General features: G+C 50.9%; 5 protein-coding genes across 5 annotated transcripts; 2 read left to right on the top strand and 3 right to left on the bottom strand.

Moving 5' to 3' along the window:
- Positions 1 to 5,247: 5,247 nt before the first annotated feature.
- On the bottom strand, positions 5,248 to 6,263 carry ssn8 (cyclin-dependent protein serine/threonine kinase regulator SSN8; the record flags this gene model as incomplete). The annotated part of the gene is made up of 3 exons (XM_040941102.1): positions 5,248 to 5,783; positions 5,837 to 6,046; positions 6,104 to 6,263. 3 exons carry the CDS (start codon positions 6,261 to 6,263, stop codon positions 5,248 to 5,250), a joined length of 906 nt encoding a protein of 301 aa, XP_040803239.1.
- A 793-nt stretch (positions 6,264 to 7,056) lies between these two features.
- Positions 7,057 to 9,279, top strand: BO72DRAFT_374021 (calcium-binding mitochondrial carrier protein; the record flags this gene model as incomplete). Its single annotated transcript, XM_040941111.1, has 8 exons — positions 7,057 to 7,186; positions 7,267 to 7,347; positions 7,444 to 7,651; positions 7,725 to 8,344; positions 8,395 to 8,456; positions 8,512 to 8,615; positions 8,668 to 8,700; positions 8,760 to 9,279. 8 exons carry the CDS (start codon positions 7,057 to 7,059, stop codon positions 9,277 to 9,279), a joined length of 1,758 nt encoding a protein of 585 aa, XP_040803238.1.
- A 653-nt stretch (positions 9,280 to 9,932) lies between these two features.
- BO72DRAFT_54791 (glutathione S-transferase family protein) lies at positions 9,933 to 11,653 on the bottom strand. Its single transcript, XM_040950517.1, has 5 exons — positions 11,354 to 11,653; positions 11,119 to 11,278; positions 10,953 to 11,039; positions 10,702 to 10,880; positions 9,933 to 10,630 (listed from the first exon to the last, which is right to left on the bottom strand). The coding sequence occupies exons 1-5, from the start codon at positions 11,489 to 11,491 to the stop codon at positions 10,061 to 10,063; spliced, it is 1,134 nt and encodes a 377-aa protein (XP_040803237.1). The 5' UTR covers positions 11,492 to 11,653; the 3' UTR covers positions 9,933 to 10,060.
- Positions 11,654 to 11,675: 22 nt separating this feature from the next.
- On the bottom strand, positions 11,676 to 15,695 carry ubaA (E1 ubiquitin-activating protein ubaA). Its single transcript, XM_040950023.1, has 5 exons — positions 15,335 to 15,695; positions 15,189 to 15,277; positions 15,037 to 15,122; positions 12,194 to 14,978; positions 11,676 to 12,116 (listed from the first exon to the last, which is right to left on the bottom strand). Exons 1-5 carry the CDS (start codon positions 15,338 to 15,340, stop codon positions 11,978 to 11,980), a joined length of 3,105 nt encoding a protein of 1,034 aa, XP_040803236.1. The 5' UTR covers positions 15,341 to 15,695; the 3' UTR covers positions 11,676 to 11,977.
- Positions 15,696 to 15,883: 188 nt separating this feature from the next.
- Positions 15,884 to 18,929, top strand: BO72DRAFT_54719 (putative gamma-tubulin complex component GCP4). Its single transcript, XM_040950516.1, has 2 exons — positions 15,884 to 16,246; positions 16,312 to 18,929. Exon 2 carries the CDS (start codon positions 16,327 to 16,329, stop codon positions 18,691 to 18,693), a length of 2,367 nt encoding a protein of 788 aa, XP_040803235.1. The 5' UTR covers positions 15,884 to 16,246; positions 16,312 to 16,326; the 3' UTR covers positions 18,694 to 18,929.
- The last annotated feature ends 162 nt before the right edge of the window (positions 18,930 to 19,091 follow it).

The following is a 19,091-nucleotide window of genomic DNA, read 5'->3' as shown; positions in this document are numbered from 1 at the left end:
AACCGATGCTCAGTGGCAAGGCAAATCCTCCAAAAGCCAATTATCGCCGCTTGAGACGTTCTCAGTGGGCTTATGGCAGCCACTGGACAGTATGAACCAATGAGGAGATGTTTACTCACTGTAATCGACCGCTAAGGCGGGTGAAAGTGACGTTGAGAAGTACCGATCTAGTCCTCTTTCAGCCTAAAACCTACATCCTACATCACCTCGACGCCTAATATCTGGGACCTCAGAGCGCTTCCATCTCAACAGTAACTACCTTTTCAGTCGTGCAGGCGGCGGCTGTCGCTCGGCTGGTTTATCTTGAGTTTCTTAAGGCTGTACCGTATATTGTATGAATGCAATCTAGTTACGTACAGTACATGCGATGATGGTATGACGATGACGGGACCGGCAGTGATGCGGCCACCATTGGGGTTGTATGATGCATAGGTACGGAGGACGCCCGTTGAACTTCACAACTGGAAGGTGGGGGATCTTCGGCTATTATTGATCAGGCTATCGTCTCTCCTCTCGCAATTGCATGTACGATGACGACGGGCAAAGATCTCCAGATGAGAATACAAGATCGTGATGCCAACTTGCACTCATCACTGCTTGCTGGCTTTGTACAAGTGTTCATTGTTGGAAGGAAAGGAATTCAGGGGGGGCAATAGTCGTCCATCGTAACTGTAATTCAGTCAGGTATTAGATTCAGCGGCGTCTCGAAAAGGGAAAGGGCCGGTATGTGGTGGTTTCCACTTCCGAAGACAGGCATGCGCTGGCAAACAGACACAATGCCCACTACGACATCTGCGGGTAATGATTTGCAAAGGCGTGAGTGTGTGCACATCAGTATGTGTGTGGTGAGACCCACCCTGCAGAAGCTACGGAGTAGAGTGATTCGCACCTTTTGGCCCTTGAACCGTGCCATTGCGGTTTGAGGGGTGTCTGAGGTACTGGGAGTGTGTTTGAGAGAAGACGGAAACCCTCCTAAGATTGCCGAGCACTGGTTGTTCTACATTACATTAATTTGGGGAAGAGGGAGTTCGACTGACTAAGGGAAATCAATCCAGCACCTCCTGGCTGAGCGGGCCGCGCATGAGTTTTCCAAGTCCCAACCATTGATCATGGCCACCCTTCGGCGGCTTCGACAATGATTCCATAATGAAAACTAACTCTCCACATGATGCTCAGAGACTTTCTCCATAGTCCAACGCTCCACTCACACCAAAATTGGGCGCCCAATAATAGTGCTATTGCAAGTGCCCCCTCTCATTAACTGATCATAAAACAAGAACGAACCAAAGGTCATGTTTGCAATTTATAAGAGTGAGCCTTTGTTTTGTCAACAAACCAATTCCCAGGTAACCAATATCCTGGACTATGCGCCCGTAGTTGGTTATACCAGGAACAGTAACTGTCACAATCACTGATGATGTGAATCGATCAGGGTACAAACCACCTAAAATCCAACCACAATACAGGTTGATGGCTACTTGCTCAATTGTCATCAATTCGTCAAGGTCAACTCATGTAAGATCTCGAATCGGGGTTGGTTGCAGCTCCAAGCTGCTAAAATAATGCTCTATTTCCGTCCACATGGGGGCAACGCTACAGCCACAGTATGGCTTTGCTGCACAGACGCATACACAGGTACAGGTATGGAGTACACAAACAAACCCCCTTTCCAGCCCATGTTGGACAGGTACTACGGATAATGCACCCCTATCTATGAATAGCATCTTCCCCCAACAAATCCAGCTGAAGGAAGATGCCATCTGTTCCAATGCCTGTTCAAAATCAATCCGGACCCCGAGCGAGCCATTGACCCCATAGCATTTAGACTTCAGAAGGGAGCCGGCCCTTTTCAACGTGGTTGTTGGCTTCCACTACTTGAGTACCTCGTACAGTCCACACACACACCTACAAACGAGACTGAATGCAACCGAAGGCGGCTACTGCAGCGCCCGGCTCCATGGGCAGCAAACAAATGGGACGGTAAGATGCAAGCTGATAGGCGGGCAAGCTCACCAGCTCCTCTCTGCTCATGCCGCATGGCCCCATGGGCTGCAGCCTACTGCAGGTTGTCGGGTGGTGCGGCCATGCCTGGACTTTTGCTCCTGGAGGATGAGGATGGGGATGGGGATGGGATGGGATGGGAATGGTGGCCCTGGCGGCCTAGCCTGCTGGAACTTGTGTCCTGCAAGGAAGAGAACACGCATTTTTAGGCAGCGTTAGACTATAAGTTAGCTATTGGTGTCAGAAAGCGATTGGGGTAAACCTGGCCCGCGTGCATAGTATTAAGTTTCTTCCACTGAGTATTTGTTGTACTCAGCATGGTTTTCTGATGCTCCCCTCTCACCCACCTCTGAAGTCTGGAGGACTCTTCAAGGGAACCAGTTTTCTTGCGAAGGGACGGAATGGTCTACTCCATTCCATCATGAGAGATCAATTGGGAGTTAGCCATTTTGGGACACTGGGAGGCAAAATTGTGTGCTGATATTGTTTGTCATGATCTCATGATAGATTAGCATTGATGATGATGATTATGCAATCGTCAGAAGGCGGAGGGGTTGATTCCGGAGTACGGAGTTGACTCTGTGAAAGGATGCATCATGGAACAATATGGATCTTTGGGGGTGGGAGAGGCTCACCACTAACTTACCCAGGACTCACTACGTAACTTAGCTAGTCCAGTAATGTTACTCCGTGCTTAGCAGTATCTCCACAATCCGTCATCACTGGTATCGAGTATTGTCAGGCCGTATCGCCACAATACGGACGCTTGCAACCTAGTGCAAGAGAGATCCCGATCCCCTCGAATCTCCCCACGCTTGAAAGGGGGCAAAAGCAGCCACATCCATCTTAGCTTTGGAAATAAAGTTTTCTTACCCCAGGGATTGACCCGAATGTCATCGCAAGAGAGAAGAATGTATTGTATCTGGCCATGCTCACTCACCATCAGAGGAGTCTGCCCCAAAGAGGGCTCACGGAAGTACTGTACCCAATCAACCTCAGAGTAGATATCTACGTACTTCGCCACCCTGACTCAACGCAGCAGCGATACACAGCCCATCCCCAATCGATCCACTACAGACGAGAGCGAGAGAGCTCTGCTCGATTTATCTTATCTATCGAATCTCAAACTCTGTGGTCAGGTCAGATCAGGTCAGGTCAGGTCAGGCCAGGCGATTCAAATTCCAAGACTCGGAGTGCGTAGGCGCGGGGAAGAGAAGCTTTTTTCCATGTCGACACTCAACATTTACATCAGCCTACATACCTTTGGAGGCAAGGGATATGAGACATACACGATCTACCAACCCGCGACGGACTGGCTGCTGTCGGTCTCAGTAAGCGCTCACAATGCCGGCTGCTTTCGTTAACGAAGAGTTGCGACCCCTGACCCTTACCCACCCTCGCATCCCTTTGATTGATCGATATCTGCCAGCCTTTTATTGAATCATACTTGCTCCTAGGCTACCCTCTAATCCAATGTCATGTATAGTGCACATGTGCTTACAGTAGACTAAGATGTAGACGCTTCGTGTGAACCGTGCTTAGCCTGTAATGCTCATACAGATGTGCGAGCGGAGGTTCCTCCACAGGGCTCTTCTTCCTGTTAGGAGCCTGGACTAAGGCAGGTACGTACTCCCAAGCATCTGCCGCAGTAGGAGCAGCAGCAGTAGAAGAGGCGAATTACTTTATTGTGGTTATAGTGTGGCGGGCTATTTTTGCGGACCATAGGGCTTGACGGTCTAGATCGATGGTGCAATTGTACATATAGATTCGGAATGCACTATCTAGCACTCCCACTGATCACTTCCATTCAGGACCCAGGGTATGTGGGAAAGAATGGATGCAGCTTATCTGGGACCGACAGATCGGGGATTTTTTGTCCGTGGATCATGGATCTGGGGTTGAAGGCTGTTGTTCCCCGATCGGTTCTTCGTCTTTGTTGGATTGATTGGCTGGGTTTATCCTGGTACCAACACTATGCTGGACATGGCTTGCCTCTATCATGGATGGAGGCAGGTGTATCCTGGTATACAGTTTCTTTGACCAGAGCCTCTTCATTTGAGACTACACAATTGACCAATCTGTCAATTCTGTCGAGGAGCCGTGATCCATAGGTAAATAGGAAATTCCCAAGCAGGGAGATATATAGCCCATGCATCGCCACCCCTACCATCTGGAAGACGCAGATAATGTTGAATACCAGTCAAAGAGCTTCCGCTTCAGTCCCTAGTTCCATAGCAAACCACTCTTTCGAATCCTGGGCGCAGAGATGTCCATCCCTGAAGTAGCTATCCTTCTGAAGCATGGCTAATTTTCACACCGTGCGGAACCCCCTTTCAACCTAAGTACAGAGGAGTAAGAAGAAGCCCCGTCAGCCTGCAGAAAACAAATTAGCGGTTGATTTCCCGTGGCTTGTTGGTCCCCTCGAGCTGCAGTTCTACTTCGGGTTCGGTGCAGATGCGACTTGAGCTGCGTCTTTCGGGTAAGTGCAGCTGTTTCTTTGGGAGACGCGGGGAGGCTGGCGTAATGGAATCAGGAATCTGAGAGCTATTCAAGTTGGGATCCGTAGATATTGTGGGTTCGATTGATATGTAGATATTAATTATCTCGATGTCCATCTCATCATTCTTAAGTAGGAAATATTTATTCCGTAGATTTTAGGTAAATTCATGTATATCGTACCGGCCGGAAACGCCCGACAAGATGTCCTCTGCCATGTATAAATTCACAGGTGTTCTGGGTGTTTCTTAACTTCAGTGACTGTTGCATGTTTCTGTGTGGTGTGCCATTTAATATGAAAGATTGTTGTGTATGCTGAGGAGGGATGTCAACTGGTTTGCGCAGATGGACCCCAGTTTTGTACCTAGCCATCAACCGCTTCTTCGCTAGTCAAATGTTGCTTGATAGATGTGACAACGACATGCTGATCGAGCCCGAATCAGATGAGCCCGCCTCGCCCCGTCAGTGGCGGAACTTTCAATCCTGATACTGTAACATCGATGCCACTGTCAAGGGAGCCCGTGTGTTACAACACCAAGTGCAGAATACCCCAAGCCATTATGTATTTCGATGTGCCATTCGCCCGACAGTGCGGCAATTAGGTCAAAATTACCTAGAGCGATCGCTTCTGCTTCCATGGCTATGATGCAAGGTGTGACAAGCCTGCCGTTCGAGAACGTTGCACAAACGAGGCTTAGGACTTGTTTTCAATTGCGGGGTACAAACACTTCGTCCAAGTCAAGCCCAACCTCACTTGTCAAGGTTCTTGGTTTTGACCATGCGACCCAGCAGTTCCTTGCAGTGCTTTTCACTGTACTGCTCCCATATTTCGTAAAGCGAGACCAGCTCTTGCGTGCACTCGATGACTGCTTTGATGTCGATCTCACTCTCAGCTAGCCATGCGACTAGCCTCTGAATCCGCGCGGGAGGACCACTGCCGTTTTTATCACTCAGAGCCGCCAGGATGTTCAAGCCCCCATCCCGCATCGCTCCAGCCAATGGTGCGGCGGAACCATGAAAACTGGTCTGGCTTGGCTTGAAGACCACGGCAACAATGATCGCCATGACGGCGATGACATGCGGCGGGTACAAAAGTGGCAAGTCGGTTAGATAGTGGTCGTTGATCACTGACCATGCAAGTGCTACCTCGTCCGACGTAAGCGATAGCTCCGGCTGGAGTTCGGATAGAGTTCGATAGGGGTGATGGACGATGAGCTGCGAGCTCATCTCGGAGATGAGAGAAAATTCGCACTCGCCCAGCTTTGATACATCTGGGGCAATGAATTCTGCGCAAGCATCAGCGAGTGACAATGATGAATAAATGGGTGATGATTCGTACCTGGCCAGAGGCCCCGCGCTTCTCCGACAACAAAGCGAATATGTTGAGGGCACTCCTCCATTTTACAAGCGAGGTAGAACGCAGTAGTCACGACCAGGTAGGGATTCGTGTGCCTGATCTCATTTTTAGTATAGAAGCGTTTGACGTATACTTGCGCTGTTGCTAGCGCTTGCTGTCGCGTGGACATTCTCTTGCCAAGCTTGATCAATTCTGTGCAAATGTTTAGTTGGAAGTCCTGCTGACAAACCCGATAGTCAAGGGCCTTACGCTGGCTGAAATAAATATTAAGCAACCTTTGATCCGGCAGAGGAAACTGCGAATGAGCGACTTTGTCTTTCTCCTTGAAGCTTTCGCGGATCTCCGCCAGCTTCTCACGCGTAAACAGCCAGTGTCGTCGTTGGGTCGACGCCCAGTAATTGGCGGCCATGATGACTAGGGAATGGTATTATTGGCCTCAGTGTTCGATATGCCAAAGTTGAGGTCAAATACCCAGTGCTGTCATCGATGGGGCATTCTCGGCAGGAACTATGTACGGGTGTATGGATGGATCGTGCGTGGTTGGGGGATTTTATTTTAGGGACCCCGTCTAGGTTGGTCTACCGCCGAGTTGGGCAGCTTATGAGAACAGATTCGCAAGTCCTTTGCCTTGTGCAGATCTCAAGTGTTTCGATTCATTGAATGTGAGTATAAAAAGAGTGACTTTGCAAATAGTATGTGAATAAGGCGGAACGGTCGCGATGAGAGGTGATTGATTAGTAGTCCATCTGGCAGGTGACCATCGGAGAGAAACGCTTCCCAAACCGGTTAGAAGCTAACTTCTTCCCCCCCTTCCCCCTTTGGTCCCGTGAGAGACCGGGCCGGGGTCTAGTTTTCTTCCGGCCTTGTCGCGGTAAACCCAAGCAAGCAGAGTGTGAGAGAAAGTGAAAAGCAAATCATCGCGGCTCGATTTCTCACGGCTATCGATCGGCTCCTGCGCAGAAAACAAGAACCATCGACCACAACAATGTTTGTCACTTTATCTCCCTCTTTATAATAAGCCCACCACTCTCTCAACTCTCCGCTCTACCCCACTTCTAGCCTTTGCGACTTCGATGCTAGAATCATCGTCTAAATCTCTTTCTTCCCTGTTGCGACAGGGCTCCGAATTTACATCACTAGCCCCCGTGACCCCTCCTTGAAAAATAATGACGGAGTTCCGATAATCTCTCGAATAACCGAACATGGATAACGGCGAGTCAAAATCGGATCGTGACCAGCGAGTCGCCCGACTATGGAAGCGCCTGGACACCAAAGGAGAAGGTCATCTTGATTTTCATGGTCTGAAAAAGGGGTTTAAAAAGATTGATCACCGTAAGCTTCAACCTACCTACCTATGACCCGATCCCGTGCTTCTGCTGCAGGTGACCAACCTCCGTACGTCAAAACCACAGCTCTCAAGAATGCGGACAGCATGCTGCGCAGTATCATCAAGGCGGTCGATACCAACGAAGATGGCTTTATAGATTATCCTGGTAAGATCACGCGCATGCTTTCCCAACGGTCTATTTGTCTCTCCCCGGGCAACTGGCTTGAACCGCCCGGCATTTTTCCAACCTAATTATCATCAGAGTTCCGCGCATTTGTCGACCACACTGAGCTCGGATTGTGGCAGCTATTCGTGAGCATCGACCACAACCACAACGGAGAAATCGATAAGAATGAGCTCAAAACAGCCTTCGCGAGATCCGGGGTAACGGTCTCGAACGCCAAGTTGGAAGAATTCTTTGCGGAGGTCGATAGGAACAAGGATGGCGTCATCTCTTATGCCGAGTGGAGGTATGCCTACTTAATGGCGGTCAGCTGAAGAAAGCTCCGGGGGTTTGCAGCTAATGATGGTCCTATTATTTAGGGATTTCCTGCTCTTCCTGCCCGCCTACTCGTCCTCCAACCTCCGCTCCGTTTTGTCATACTACACGGCCACGGGCAATCTAAACCCGGAAGGAGATGTCCACATCAATGACCTGCAGGGTTTAGGTACAGACCTCTCGTTTCTTAGATGTTATATCTTGGCCATCAAAAACTTCTTGCACCATATCTCCCCAGTGCATCTCTTGACCAGCCTTCTCCCCTCAGCCTATGCGGAAATCGGCGGAGTACCAGAGCCCGGATTCGCATTCGAGACTGCTTCCGTACCGTCAGATGCCGATTTGGAGCTGGAGTGGCTGCCCATACCCAGGACCGTCGCCATGTGGATGTCCTTTCGATATTATGAAAAGAAGTTAACCGAGAACACTCCTCAATTAGGCTATTTCATCGCGGGCGGAATTGCAGGAGCCGTGTCACGGACAGCCACTGCTCCTCTTGATCGACTCAAAGTCTACCTTATCGCTCAGACTGGTGTGAAGCAGTCCGCAGTGCAGGCGGCCAAGGATGGGGCTCCGATACGTGCAGCGGGGAAAGCATCCAAAACCCTTGCCGAGGCTGTCAAAGAACTATGGCGTGCGGGAGGTCTTCGGAGTTTGTTCGCAGGTATTTTTCGGACACGGCCCCGTGTTGCGAAGCAATGCTAACCGTCCAAGGCAACGGCTTGAATGTAGTCAAGGTCATGCCCGAGTCAGCCATTAAATTTGGCGCCTACGAGGTGAATGCGTCCTTCCCGGGCGAGTCGTTCGCTGACGATGCTAACACAAATGCAGTCGGCCAAACGCGCTTTTGCCCGCCTTGAGGGCCACAATGATACGAAGCAACTTAAACCAACTTCCCAGTTCTTGTCCGGAGGCTGTGGTGGAATGGTTGCACAGTATGCTGCACCACAAATTTAACCATACGCTCGATATCTAACCACGTTACAGGTGCTTCGTCTACCCTCTCGATACTCTCAAATTGTAGGTGTACATTTTGATTCCGTGTGATTGGATGTCTTTGTGGCTAATCCCGTTCCTAGTCGGATGCAATGTTCAACTGTTGAAGGTGGTCCGCGCGGCAACCAGCTCATCGCAGCCACGGCTAAGAAGGTCTGGAACAAGCATGGAATCTTCGGCTTTTTCCGTGGCCTGCCGCTGGGCCTCGTGGGGATGTTTCCCTACGCTGCCATAGATCTGACGACATTCGAGTACATGAAGCGGGCCCTTATAGCACGCAAGGCACGGCTTCACAATTGCCATGAGGACGATGTCCCACTAAACAATTTCTCCACCGGAGCGATCGGCGCTACGAGCGGAGGCTTCAGTGCCTCCATGGTCTATCCTCTAAACGTGCTCCGAACAAGATTGCAGGCTCAAGGCACTATTCTCCACCCCACCACATATACTGGCATCTTCGATGTCGCTCGCAAGACCATCCAAGCAGAAGGTTTCCGTGGCCTGTACAAGGGACTCACGCCTAACCTCCTCAAAGTTGCACCTGCAGTTTCGATCAGTTACGTCGTCTACGAGAATGCCAAGCGAGCTCTGGGGTTGAGGTAAGGGCCTCGAAGCGAAGCACGAGTTATATCGCCCTTCGCCCTTCGCCCTCCCATTTTAGGCCGCCCACCGCGTTTCGTTTTACCTTCCTCGATTTTTAGAATTCATTTTCCAAGATACCCTAGAAAAGCCAGTGGCCCGACCGGCCACCGTTGTTCGCTCTGTTCGGGTGGTGGGAATGCGCGATCGTCGAGACCTCTAGCTATGTATAGACGAGGGTGTCTCTTCCTCTTCCCGCAGTCTCCCGTCCCGAAACCCCCGAAGGCTTTACTGTTTTGATTTTATGTCATTCGCATATGGCAATCACAAAAGCCATATTGCAGATTGGATGACCCAACTGTTTGGAAGAGTCGCATGCCCGACCTTTCCCTAAGCATGGGAGGTGTTGAGCGGTAGAGCATGTTACGGAGTTTTATTTCCTGTTTCGAATCTTTTCTTTTTCACTGGCCCCCTAGCCCTCCAGCTTTGTATAATGGGGACATTTCCCCGATAATGTTTGCAGGGAGAGATACTGGATGCCCATGCTAGCCTTCAAGCTTTTTTTTTTTTTTCATCTTGGTCATATGTCCACTTTGTATGTAAAAAACTTTCCACCCTTTTGCAAGATAATGGGGATGATGATAGAAAGGTACAGTACATTTAACTCATTGAGTATAGTTCATAAAATTGTTCTAAAATTATTTGGTACTCATCCTTCGTGACAACTGTATCGATGCGATACAAACAACAATACCGCCCAATCCACCACCAACAATTTTTAACCTTCCGACCCTTTCCTGAAAACCTAAACAACAGCTCGCACCTCCTCCTCCAACGGCAGCACATCCGGCACCGGCCCCATGGGCGTGATCCCGAAGGGGTTGATCTGCTTATGACTCTTGGTATAGTGCTTCTTGATATGCTCGAAGTTGGTGGTGTCACGGAACGCGGGCACCTCCCAGTACAGCGTGCGCAACCACCGGTGGATGGCCGGGTACCCGGACCGGATGTCGCGGATATTGCACTTGAAGTGCTGCACGTAGACGGGGTCGAACCGCACGATGGTCGTGAACAGCCGGATGTCGGCCTCGGTGAGGCGGTCGCCGAAGAAGTACGGGCCCCGCTTGGTGTTTTCGGCGAGATGCTTCTCGATCCGGTCCAGCGAGGCGAAGAGCTGCGTCACGGCCTTCTCGTAGGCCTCCTGCGTCGTGGCGAAGCCGGACTTGTAGACGCCGTTGTTGACATCGTTGTAGATCCAGTCGTTGGAGGTGTCGATCTCGGTTTGGAGGTCCGTCGGGTAGGGGTCGATGCTGCGGTGGTGCTCGGGGAGAAGGGGGTCGAATTCGTGGTAGAGCATGCGGATGATCTCGGCGCTCTGGTTCGGGTGGTTAGATCTGGGGTTAAGGGGTGAAGCGGGGAAGGGGGAAGGGGAGGGGACACACGTACCTCGTTGCTTACGATGCGCTTGGTCTTCTTGTCATACAGGACCGGAACGGTGAAGCGCGCGCTGTAGTTGGGGTCTTCGGCGAAGTAGATCTCGCGCAGGTGCGTGAATTCCGGGTGGTTGGGGTCGGAGGTGACGTTCTGCGAGGGCTCTTGCTCCTCCGCGGTGGCGAAGCGCCATCCTATTGTGATTCCGGGCGTGAGTATTTATCGAACTGTATTGTGGGTGTGCTGGGAAAGTCAGGAAGTCAAACCTTTCTCGCCCAGGTGCCAGTGCACGGAAGTGAAGGAGATGATGTCCTCGAGGCCCTTGAGCTTGCGGGTGATCAAGGTGCGGTGGGCTGTGGACAACAGAAAAGAATCACGGTTAGTTGAGTTGGTGTATGGCTGGCAAGAAGCTTGGACTAATCAAGAACTCACCCCAGGGACAGGCGTATGAGACGTAAAGGTGATAGCGGCCCTTCTCGGGGGGAAATTCAGCGCCGGGCTTGTTGGAAATGAAGTTGCGGAACGCCGATGTTTGACGCTTGAATTCGCCGGACTTGTCGGCGGGATTGACCCAATCGGTGATTTTGTTGGTCTATCAATTGGCATCAAAGAGTCAGGAAGACAGTTCGCATTTTCGTGAATCAAACAAGAGAAGGCTGTTACCTACCGCCATGGTGCGCGTTGAAGATACGAGATATGATGGTGCGGAGAGGCCGGAGTTTGACAATTTGGAGAACCCCGCGGAATAACTGGGTTGCACGAAATGCTGCGATAGCTGGCGGATACGAGGCAATACTTTGAACATGAGCAAACAGAGCCCAACAAGCCGGGAGCAATTGGTAGCTTTATAGTTGTGAAACAAAAGAACAAGCTGGCAGGATCCTTTTGAGAAATTGAATACGAGCTCGAGGCCACTTGCTGAGGGGCAATGCGGGGTGGGTGGAGATGACGTTATCAAATGCTTACTGATGCGCCAGTCATCCGTCTGGGACCCTCTGGGTCTTTTTCTTCCATGACAAACATTTAGCTCAGCACAACCACCACCTTAACTTATCTACATACTTCCTGACTAGTGATTATTACGGGAACTGAGTTTTAATTAACGAACACGAACACAACAACAAACAAATCACTCACCGCATTCTCTAGGAAATATTCCGAAATCTGACAAACATGTCAACGAACGACAGTTATAGCATTGCTTCTACTTACATAACGTTTATCTACGTTCATCCCAGCATAATCATTCTATACCAAGAACTTCGGCAAGGTAGACTATCGCTTTGCCTGCCTACTTCCTCAACTTCACCATCACGTAAGGAATCTCAACATCCTCCTCAGTCGTATCTTCTGCCGTCACCTCGAAAATGATGTTCTTCTGGTGCTCCGGAACAGGCTTCTTGCTAATGTGCTCAACCAGCTTACTCATCCTATTGCATTTTGGATTAGTATCATTTTCCTAGTCCCTGGAGGAACGCGTGCAGAGTGCGCTTGTGGGATAACTTACTTCAGAGGAAGACGGTCCTTAAGCTTGGACGGCGGGTAGAAGCTGGCGTACAGAAGACTAACACCAGAACTGACCATGCTGATCTCCAGACCCAGGTCGGAGAAATGCTTGATGAAGTCCTGGAGCGGAATATCATCCAACTCAAAGCGGTCCCAAATCTGGTCAATAACGACCTCACCCTGCTTGCCCTGGTACTTGCCCTTCGGACTGGCAATGGGTTCACTGAACCCAAGGAAGGGCAGCGCCAGATTGACGAAGCCGTTCTTGTACTGTTCAATGTCGTCCTTACCGTCGATGATCTTGTACAATTCAAGGGCAACCAATCCAGTCACCAGGGCGGTAGTTGTGGCAATGGCAGGAATGATCTTGCCAGCAATAAATTTTGTCTTGTGGCGGTCGGCTTGGGGGATCTCGTAGTTGTCGGCACGCAAGTTACTAGCCGCAGTGATGAAGTCAATGTGATGGTTGGTGTCGTCATCCTTCTCAAACTCGACTGGGTTCAGGCGGAAGCCAGCGAGAGACTTGGGAGATGGAAGTGAGTCAACGAGCTTTTGAATTTCCTGCCCATCATCGAAAGAAGAGCCAGAGGCAGGAGCATCCGGGTCCGGGTCATTCTCATTAGCCTGGATCTTGACGCCGGACTTGGGCGTGAACTCAGGAATGATCATGTTATCGACAATCTTCTTGTAGTAGCCCTTGTCTGCACCGGGGTTCTTAATGCCGTAGTTGAAGGCATGAAGGTTGGCTCCAGCAATGACGAAAGAGAGATGAGTGGGGTTGGTGCTGTCGAACTTGAGGGGGGTAGGAGCCCGCTTGGGCCCAGACCAGAACGGTTGCCCAGTGGAGGTCTTGGAGTCCTTGGGGAAGTTAAACAGGAGCTGCTGGATGGCGTTGTTGTACTGAGCCTCGAACTGCTGGCGGGCCCAGACGATGCAGTCATCGAAGGTCAACGGCTTATCCGTCACCAGGAAGTCACGCAAATGCTCCAGAGTCTGCTTCTCGTTGCCAGCCTGCTTGAGAGTTTGCTCAATGTAGTTGGGCTGCGACAGATACATGTTGACGGCTTCCGGAGGACCAACAAAGTACGTCTGGAAGAGGTCCCGAGCCCAAGCAATAGTGTGCTCAATGCGGTTGGGGAAACTCTTCAGGGTACACATGGGGAAGGTCTTCTCGGGCGGGTCCTGGGAGCTTGAATAGGACTCGGTGATACGAGGAAGCACGACTTGGGTGTTGCCCTTGGTGCCGAGAGTGCCACTTTCGAGCAGTGGCTTTCTGAAGAAGACACACCGGCGATCAACATAAGTCCTCGCGTCAACATTGTCCAAAGCATTCGTGACACCATCCAGGCGCTCCCAGAACTCCTCGTTGAAGATGTGCTCGGTATCAGAGCCTACGCGATCGCGAAGAGTGACAATCTTACCCTTGAGCTCGGGGTTCATCGCCTCCACAGCGGCAGAGGCACATTCACTCTTGAGTTTGCCGACGTCTCTGGAGCGGAACAAGAATTGCCGGTTAAGGTTGCTCTTCTCGATCTGGTCCATGTCCGTAACGTAGATTTTTCCCTTGGGACCGGTTCCTAGGCCCATCATGGCCCAGTTTTTCAGCGTCTCGCAGCCAATGGCACCAGAACCAACCAGGAACTGAGTGACGTTGGAAATCTTCTCCTGGAACTCCTTTCCAAAAACGGCAATCTGGCCGTCGTAGCGAGTGCCCAGGGGCTTGCAGGCCTCCTCGGAGCGGGTGACAGAAGTCGGAAGAGACTCCAGTGAGTCAAAGTACAGCCACTGATAGACAGGGTTGAACTTGCCGGAGACAGCCTTCAACACCTCCTGAGCGGCGAGACCTCCGAAGAGCGCGGCCAGCGGGTTCAAGTCACCACGGGCTTGGTAGCTGAGCTCCTTGAGAAGCTTCTCGTCTAACTCCACCTTCTCCTCCAGGCTAGACGATAGGTCGTTGGCAATCTTCAGCACCTCTTGAGCATCACTGTCGTTGTGAGGACGAGGAAGTTCACCGCCATGACCTTCTGCAAACTTGTGTAATGCTTGCACTCCAACGTGAAGCTGCAGCGGGCGATCGAACTTCGCGAAATCCGACACCATGACTTCGGGCTTCTTGAGCTGTTCCTCGAGTGGTGCGAAATCCATGAACTTTGGCATCTTGACCTGAGTATAAATACCACCAGCTTCGTAGGTTCCGAATTCAGACACGTCTCCAATGGAGAAAGTATAGGGGCCCTTGACGGTGACCTTGCGAGGAGCACATCCGTTCAGGCCCTCCATTCCTTTGACTTCCGAGAAAGTCACAAAATCACCATCTTCCAAGCCGTGTCGGGTCTCATCCAATGCCGAGACCAAGCCTTCCTCATCGATACTGGCCACGATTCCGCTGAGTGGCTCCTCGCCCGTAGCATCGCCGACCGTGAAGTTCTTTCCGAAGTCGTTGAAAAGATAACCAAAAAGACCGAAAGTGTCCGTGATAGTGAGGTAAATACCGTTCTTGTGGCAGAAGTCGGCGATAGCGAGCTGTTCTTTCAGTGGGGTCAGGGTAAGAACAATCGCTTGGTAGCGTTTCAGCTGTTCCAGGTCGTCAACTAGGCTGGCGCCTTCATGAACTGTAACCGGGACATAGGAGTTCAATTCCGCAACTCTCGGCGCTGTCACCTCGGCACGAGGCTTGCCGACATCTTGGGGCTGGAGGAAGAACTGGGAAGAGAGGTCTGAGATGGCAACCGGTGCAGGGTCGTACAGAGTGAGGGACTTGACACCAGCAAGAGCGATGTTCTTAGCTGAAACGCTGTCAGTCAAGTGTGCTCCCATTCTTGCCAAAACGTGGGTGGTGCCTACCAATCTCAACACCCAGACCCTTCAAACCAACAACCAGGACATTCGATTTGCCCATACGTTTCATAGCTTCATGGCCGAGGACATACCTAGAATAGACGGCCACCTATCAGTGTCTCATCAACCAGCGAAAGCAAAAACCAGCTTGTACTTACAGTTGCCGGCTGTAAAGAGATTCATCAATCTCTCCCTGCTTGATCAACTCCACAGTTTCCTGTGGGTTGTCAATTTGCATCTTGGAGTCCTATGGTCGATTAGCAGTCGGATATTGAGTGGGGCTGTGAGTATTAGGAAGACATACAGTCATGATCTTCTTCTCCGGCGGAGCTTTGTTATCAACAGACGCTCTGCGCTTTCCAGGCTTCGCAGCGTCACGAACGGGAAGTTCGGAAGAAATTGTGAAAGTTCTCAAAGGAAAGTCTTGCCACGGGAGCAAGACTTTCTAATCAGGTTGAATGGGGCCTACAGCTCGCACTGCAAGTCACGGAGGAGGGGTAAAGGCGCTAGAGTCGAGGAAGGTTTGGGTAGGGGAGGACGTAACGACAAAAGGGAGGAGGAAGAAATGAGGATTTTGAGCGGATGGAAAAGAGTAGGAGAGATGTTGAGTAGAAAAAAAAGTCCAAAGCAAGAAAGAGTTGGATAGACAGCGAAGAGGAGAAAGATGGATCACTAATGCTACGACTTCCCTCGGCGGCGACGTAAGAGAGGGACAAGCTGTCGATAGTGCTGACTCAGCCAATATCGCAGCCGTGATTGGCTAGAGCCCCGCGGACACTGGCCAGCACCGATGGAACTTAAGAAAACGGAAAGAAGGGTCCGTCCCGACCGGAGGTTGCCAGGCACTTCGTTTGCTTTTTGTTGATGCGTCGCCGTTTAGTCTTTGACATTTGGACTCTTTGATCAACTCTCCCATCATGCATTTGTTGAGAAAGGCTAGAACTTAAACAAACTAAGATACTCTCTGCTCTCTAGACCGTTATTGGGCTAATAGGCTGGTATCTCATTTGTTCTATGCCTTGCCGCAGGTATCATCTACCTCCGCAGAACTCGCGACGCGCCGCGATATAGGGCGAGGGGCTAGCAAAGAGGCTTGCTTGCTCATAGCCACGACTCAATGCCAGCACCTATACATGTGTCGCTTTGAGATCCTGGGACGTTCAATTCTATATTGGCAACGTCAGAAGTCTAAACGAGATAGAGATCTCGCCTTGAGGTTCGCTTGCGCTCTTTCGGTATCTCCATTAATGACAGTCTGACCTCGAGTTTGCGTCCACCTAGGGAATTACCACCACAATGCTCCACGAAATCCTCCTCTGCCTCTCAGGCCAGCCGTCGCCTCTTTTCAATCCGCAAAGTGAAGAATCTCTTGTCGCTGAAGATGCCTTCCCTCTCGTCTCTCCCCCGGAAAAGGCCCTCCTCGCCTCACTTGCCCATTTAAGCCGTCTCCATGCCAGATTGCGACATAGTACAGGATTGATATCGGCCTCCCATCCATCCGTCATTTGTCGGGCAGTCTCAACGGCTATCAGTTCGCAACATCTTGGGGGGTTTCAGCGAAAAATACTAGAGGTGGAAAAGGCGATTTTGGTCGAAGACAGTGCTTATGTCGGCGGTTACGGTATTGTGCCACTGTCCACAATAGTCGGGGAATTCGCGCCTTGGACTCGGCGACTTGAATGGATGTGGCAGGTAGTCAGGTATATACAGCTTGCAAACACGAAAGGGGTCGGCCCAACGTGCAGTGGCGCAGCCTTGATGGACCACCTTCGAGCGGAGCTGCAAACGGGTTATGCTGATGTGAGGGAGATTGCACTTCACCTGGTTAGCACTGCGGAGATCGCTTGGATCCGGCAATTATCAACATGGTTATTATATGGTAACCTTCCGATTCTTGGGAAAACCGACTTCTTTATCCAGGAAGCGAATGAGACAAATTTTGAACTGCATTCAGAGCTCCTACCGCAATTTGTGCTACCCCAGACGGCATCATCTATCCTCTTTATTGGCAAGACTTTGAATCTAATCCGAGCGAAACGGGGTACTTTGAACGATACCGGTATCTCCACGTCCCCAGTCACGCTACGGGAAGAGCATATTAAACATCTTGCTGCTCTGAAGTCACCAATGACGGCAACCATGATCTCCACTGTTGTTGTGTCTATACGGCTTTCTTTGTCTCAAAGTACGCTCTCAGCCCTCCTGCCGACAGCTAAGATCCTTGAAACGTTGTCTGTCTTACATGATTTCTTGCTACTCGGACGTGGAGAATTCGCAACGGCGCTTGTTTCGCATGCAGACTCTCGTCTACATGAGAAGCGACAGAGAAATGCGAACTCAAGATTCAAGAGTGAACCGATGGCTGGACTTGAAAACACATCTATCAAAGAGGTCGACGTGATGGCAACCTTGGCCCAGACTTTGACGGAGCTCTACTCTCTGCAAAATGAAGAAGATCCTGCAGATGATGAACTTGATCACGCAAAGTCCTTGCTACGTTTGACGATCGATGAGCACAGAGATGATGGAGAAGAGGCGCTGTCTGAAGTTGCGAACGAAGTGCACTCAGGAATCAAGTTGTCGAAAATAACCTTCGACGACCTCTTGTTTCCCATCGCAACGAAGCTTTCGGTGCAAGTCAATCCTCCTCTCGATTTGTTCCTTTCCGCCTCTGATACGTCCGTGTACTCGAAGATCCACTCCTTCCTCTTAGGTATCCGTCGCACTCATATCCACCTTGGTGACCTTTGGAAACGCACCTCTCTCCGGAGATGCTATCCTTCGCCCTGGGGGCCTCCTCGAAGCAACACTCCTTATGGCCAGAACAGGCTAAGGGAAGGGAGACAGAGGGACAACGTCAGACTCAGGCAGATGAGGGCAGTTTGGGCAACGTGTAGCGGCTCGCTCTTTGTGCTGTCCGAGATCGGAAGTTATTTTCAGGGAGAGGTCATCAACGAATCATGGCAACACTTCCAACAATGGATTGAAGGCGGCACATCACAATCGACATATGCTACAAGCTCCCGACCTGGAACAGCATCATCGTCGAGAAGCAAACAGACTAGTGCACCCCTGACAACTTCCCGAGCGTCGGATTCGAGCTTAAACCGCGATAGCCAGGGCCTCAGACGGCATGATCCGGAAACTATAACTGCTGCCCATCGTCGGTACCTTTTCACTTTAGCTGAAGCTCTTTTCCTGACAGACGTGCCATTTACGAAGGTGCTGAGGTTCCTGCTCGCAGGCATCGAGCATTTTATTGCGCTTGTGGTGCGCCTAGAAGGCATACAACGCCATATGGACCTAGAAACAGACGAAGGGGTGATCGACTCTTTGGTAGACTACGCAGGAGAGGAACGGGAAGTGTGGCAGGCTCTAGAAGCTGCACGGCTTGGTGTCGAAGGTGGGATCAGAGATGTTATCTTTCGCCTTCGAGACATAGATGATAACCGATCTGGCGAAGGGCGGCAATTGTTTGACACGGTCAAGGACAAAGGTGATGACTGGTCGTATCAGTCTCTTGATGCCGAGCCCGGTTTTCAACACTACGTTCCCCGGAAGGCAGCCGGCGTTGATCGGCTTCTCATGAAACTAGACTTCGGGAATGCCAATGGAAGCATTGGACCTGGTGCTGCTGCAGGCGGGATTGCCGGCATTGCTTAATGCACAAGGTATGGCATACCTTGGCACACAAATCTCGCGATTGCATGGAAAGAAGGCGTCAGCTTCAATAAGCTCGGGGCATAGCAGAGTCATCAAGCCCGACTGCAGCCATTGATAATGGCCCAACCCACCCTCTGCGTTTTTACGCATAGAACGTGGCGGCATCGCTCGCCCTTGATTTCTACTTCAGCGCAACAACTCTAAGCCGACTAGGCCATGACTCGCAGGTTTGGAGCTCCACCTCGGATTCTCCAAACCATTTTCCCTCTGCATTATGCTGTACATGCCCCAGAAAGCTGATTATGAAAGGATGTGTCTCTTTATTCCAAGTTCAGATGCCCGGGCTATGCATGACACACCAATTTACCCGGAAAATCCCGGGCGGAAATCTCTGTTAC

This window comes from Aspergillus fijiensis (assembly GCF_003184825.1).
Source record: "Aspergillus fijiensis CBS 313.89 unplaced genomic scaffold BO72scaffold_14, whole genome shotgun sequence".
NCBI lineage: Eukaryota > Fungi > Ascomycota > Eurotiomycetes > Eurotiales > Aspergillaceae > Aspergillus > Aspergillus fijiensis.
The sequence above is the reverse complement of the archived record's forward strand: the minus strand, read 5'-3'. Positions and strand labels throughout refer to the sequence as shown.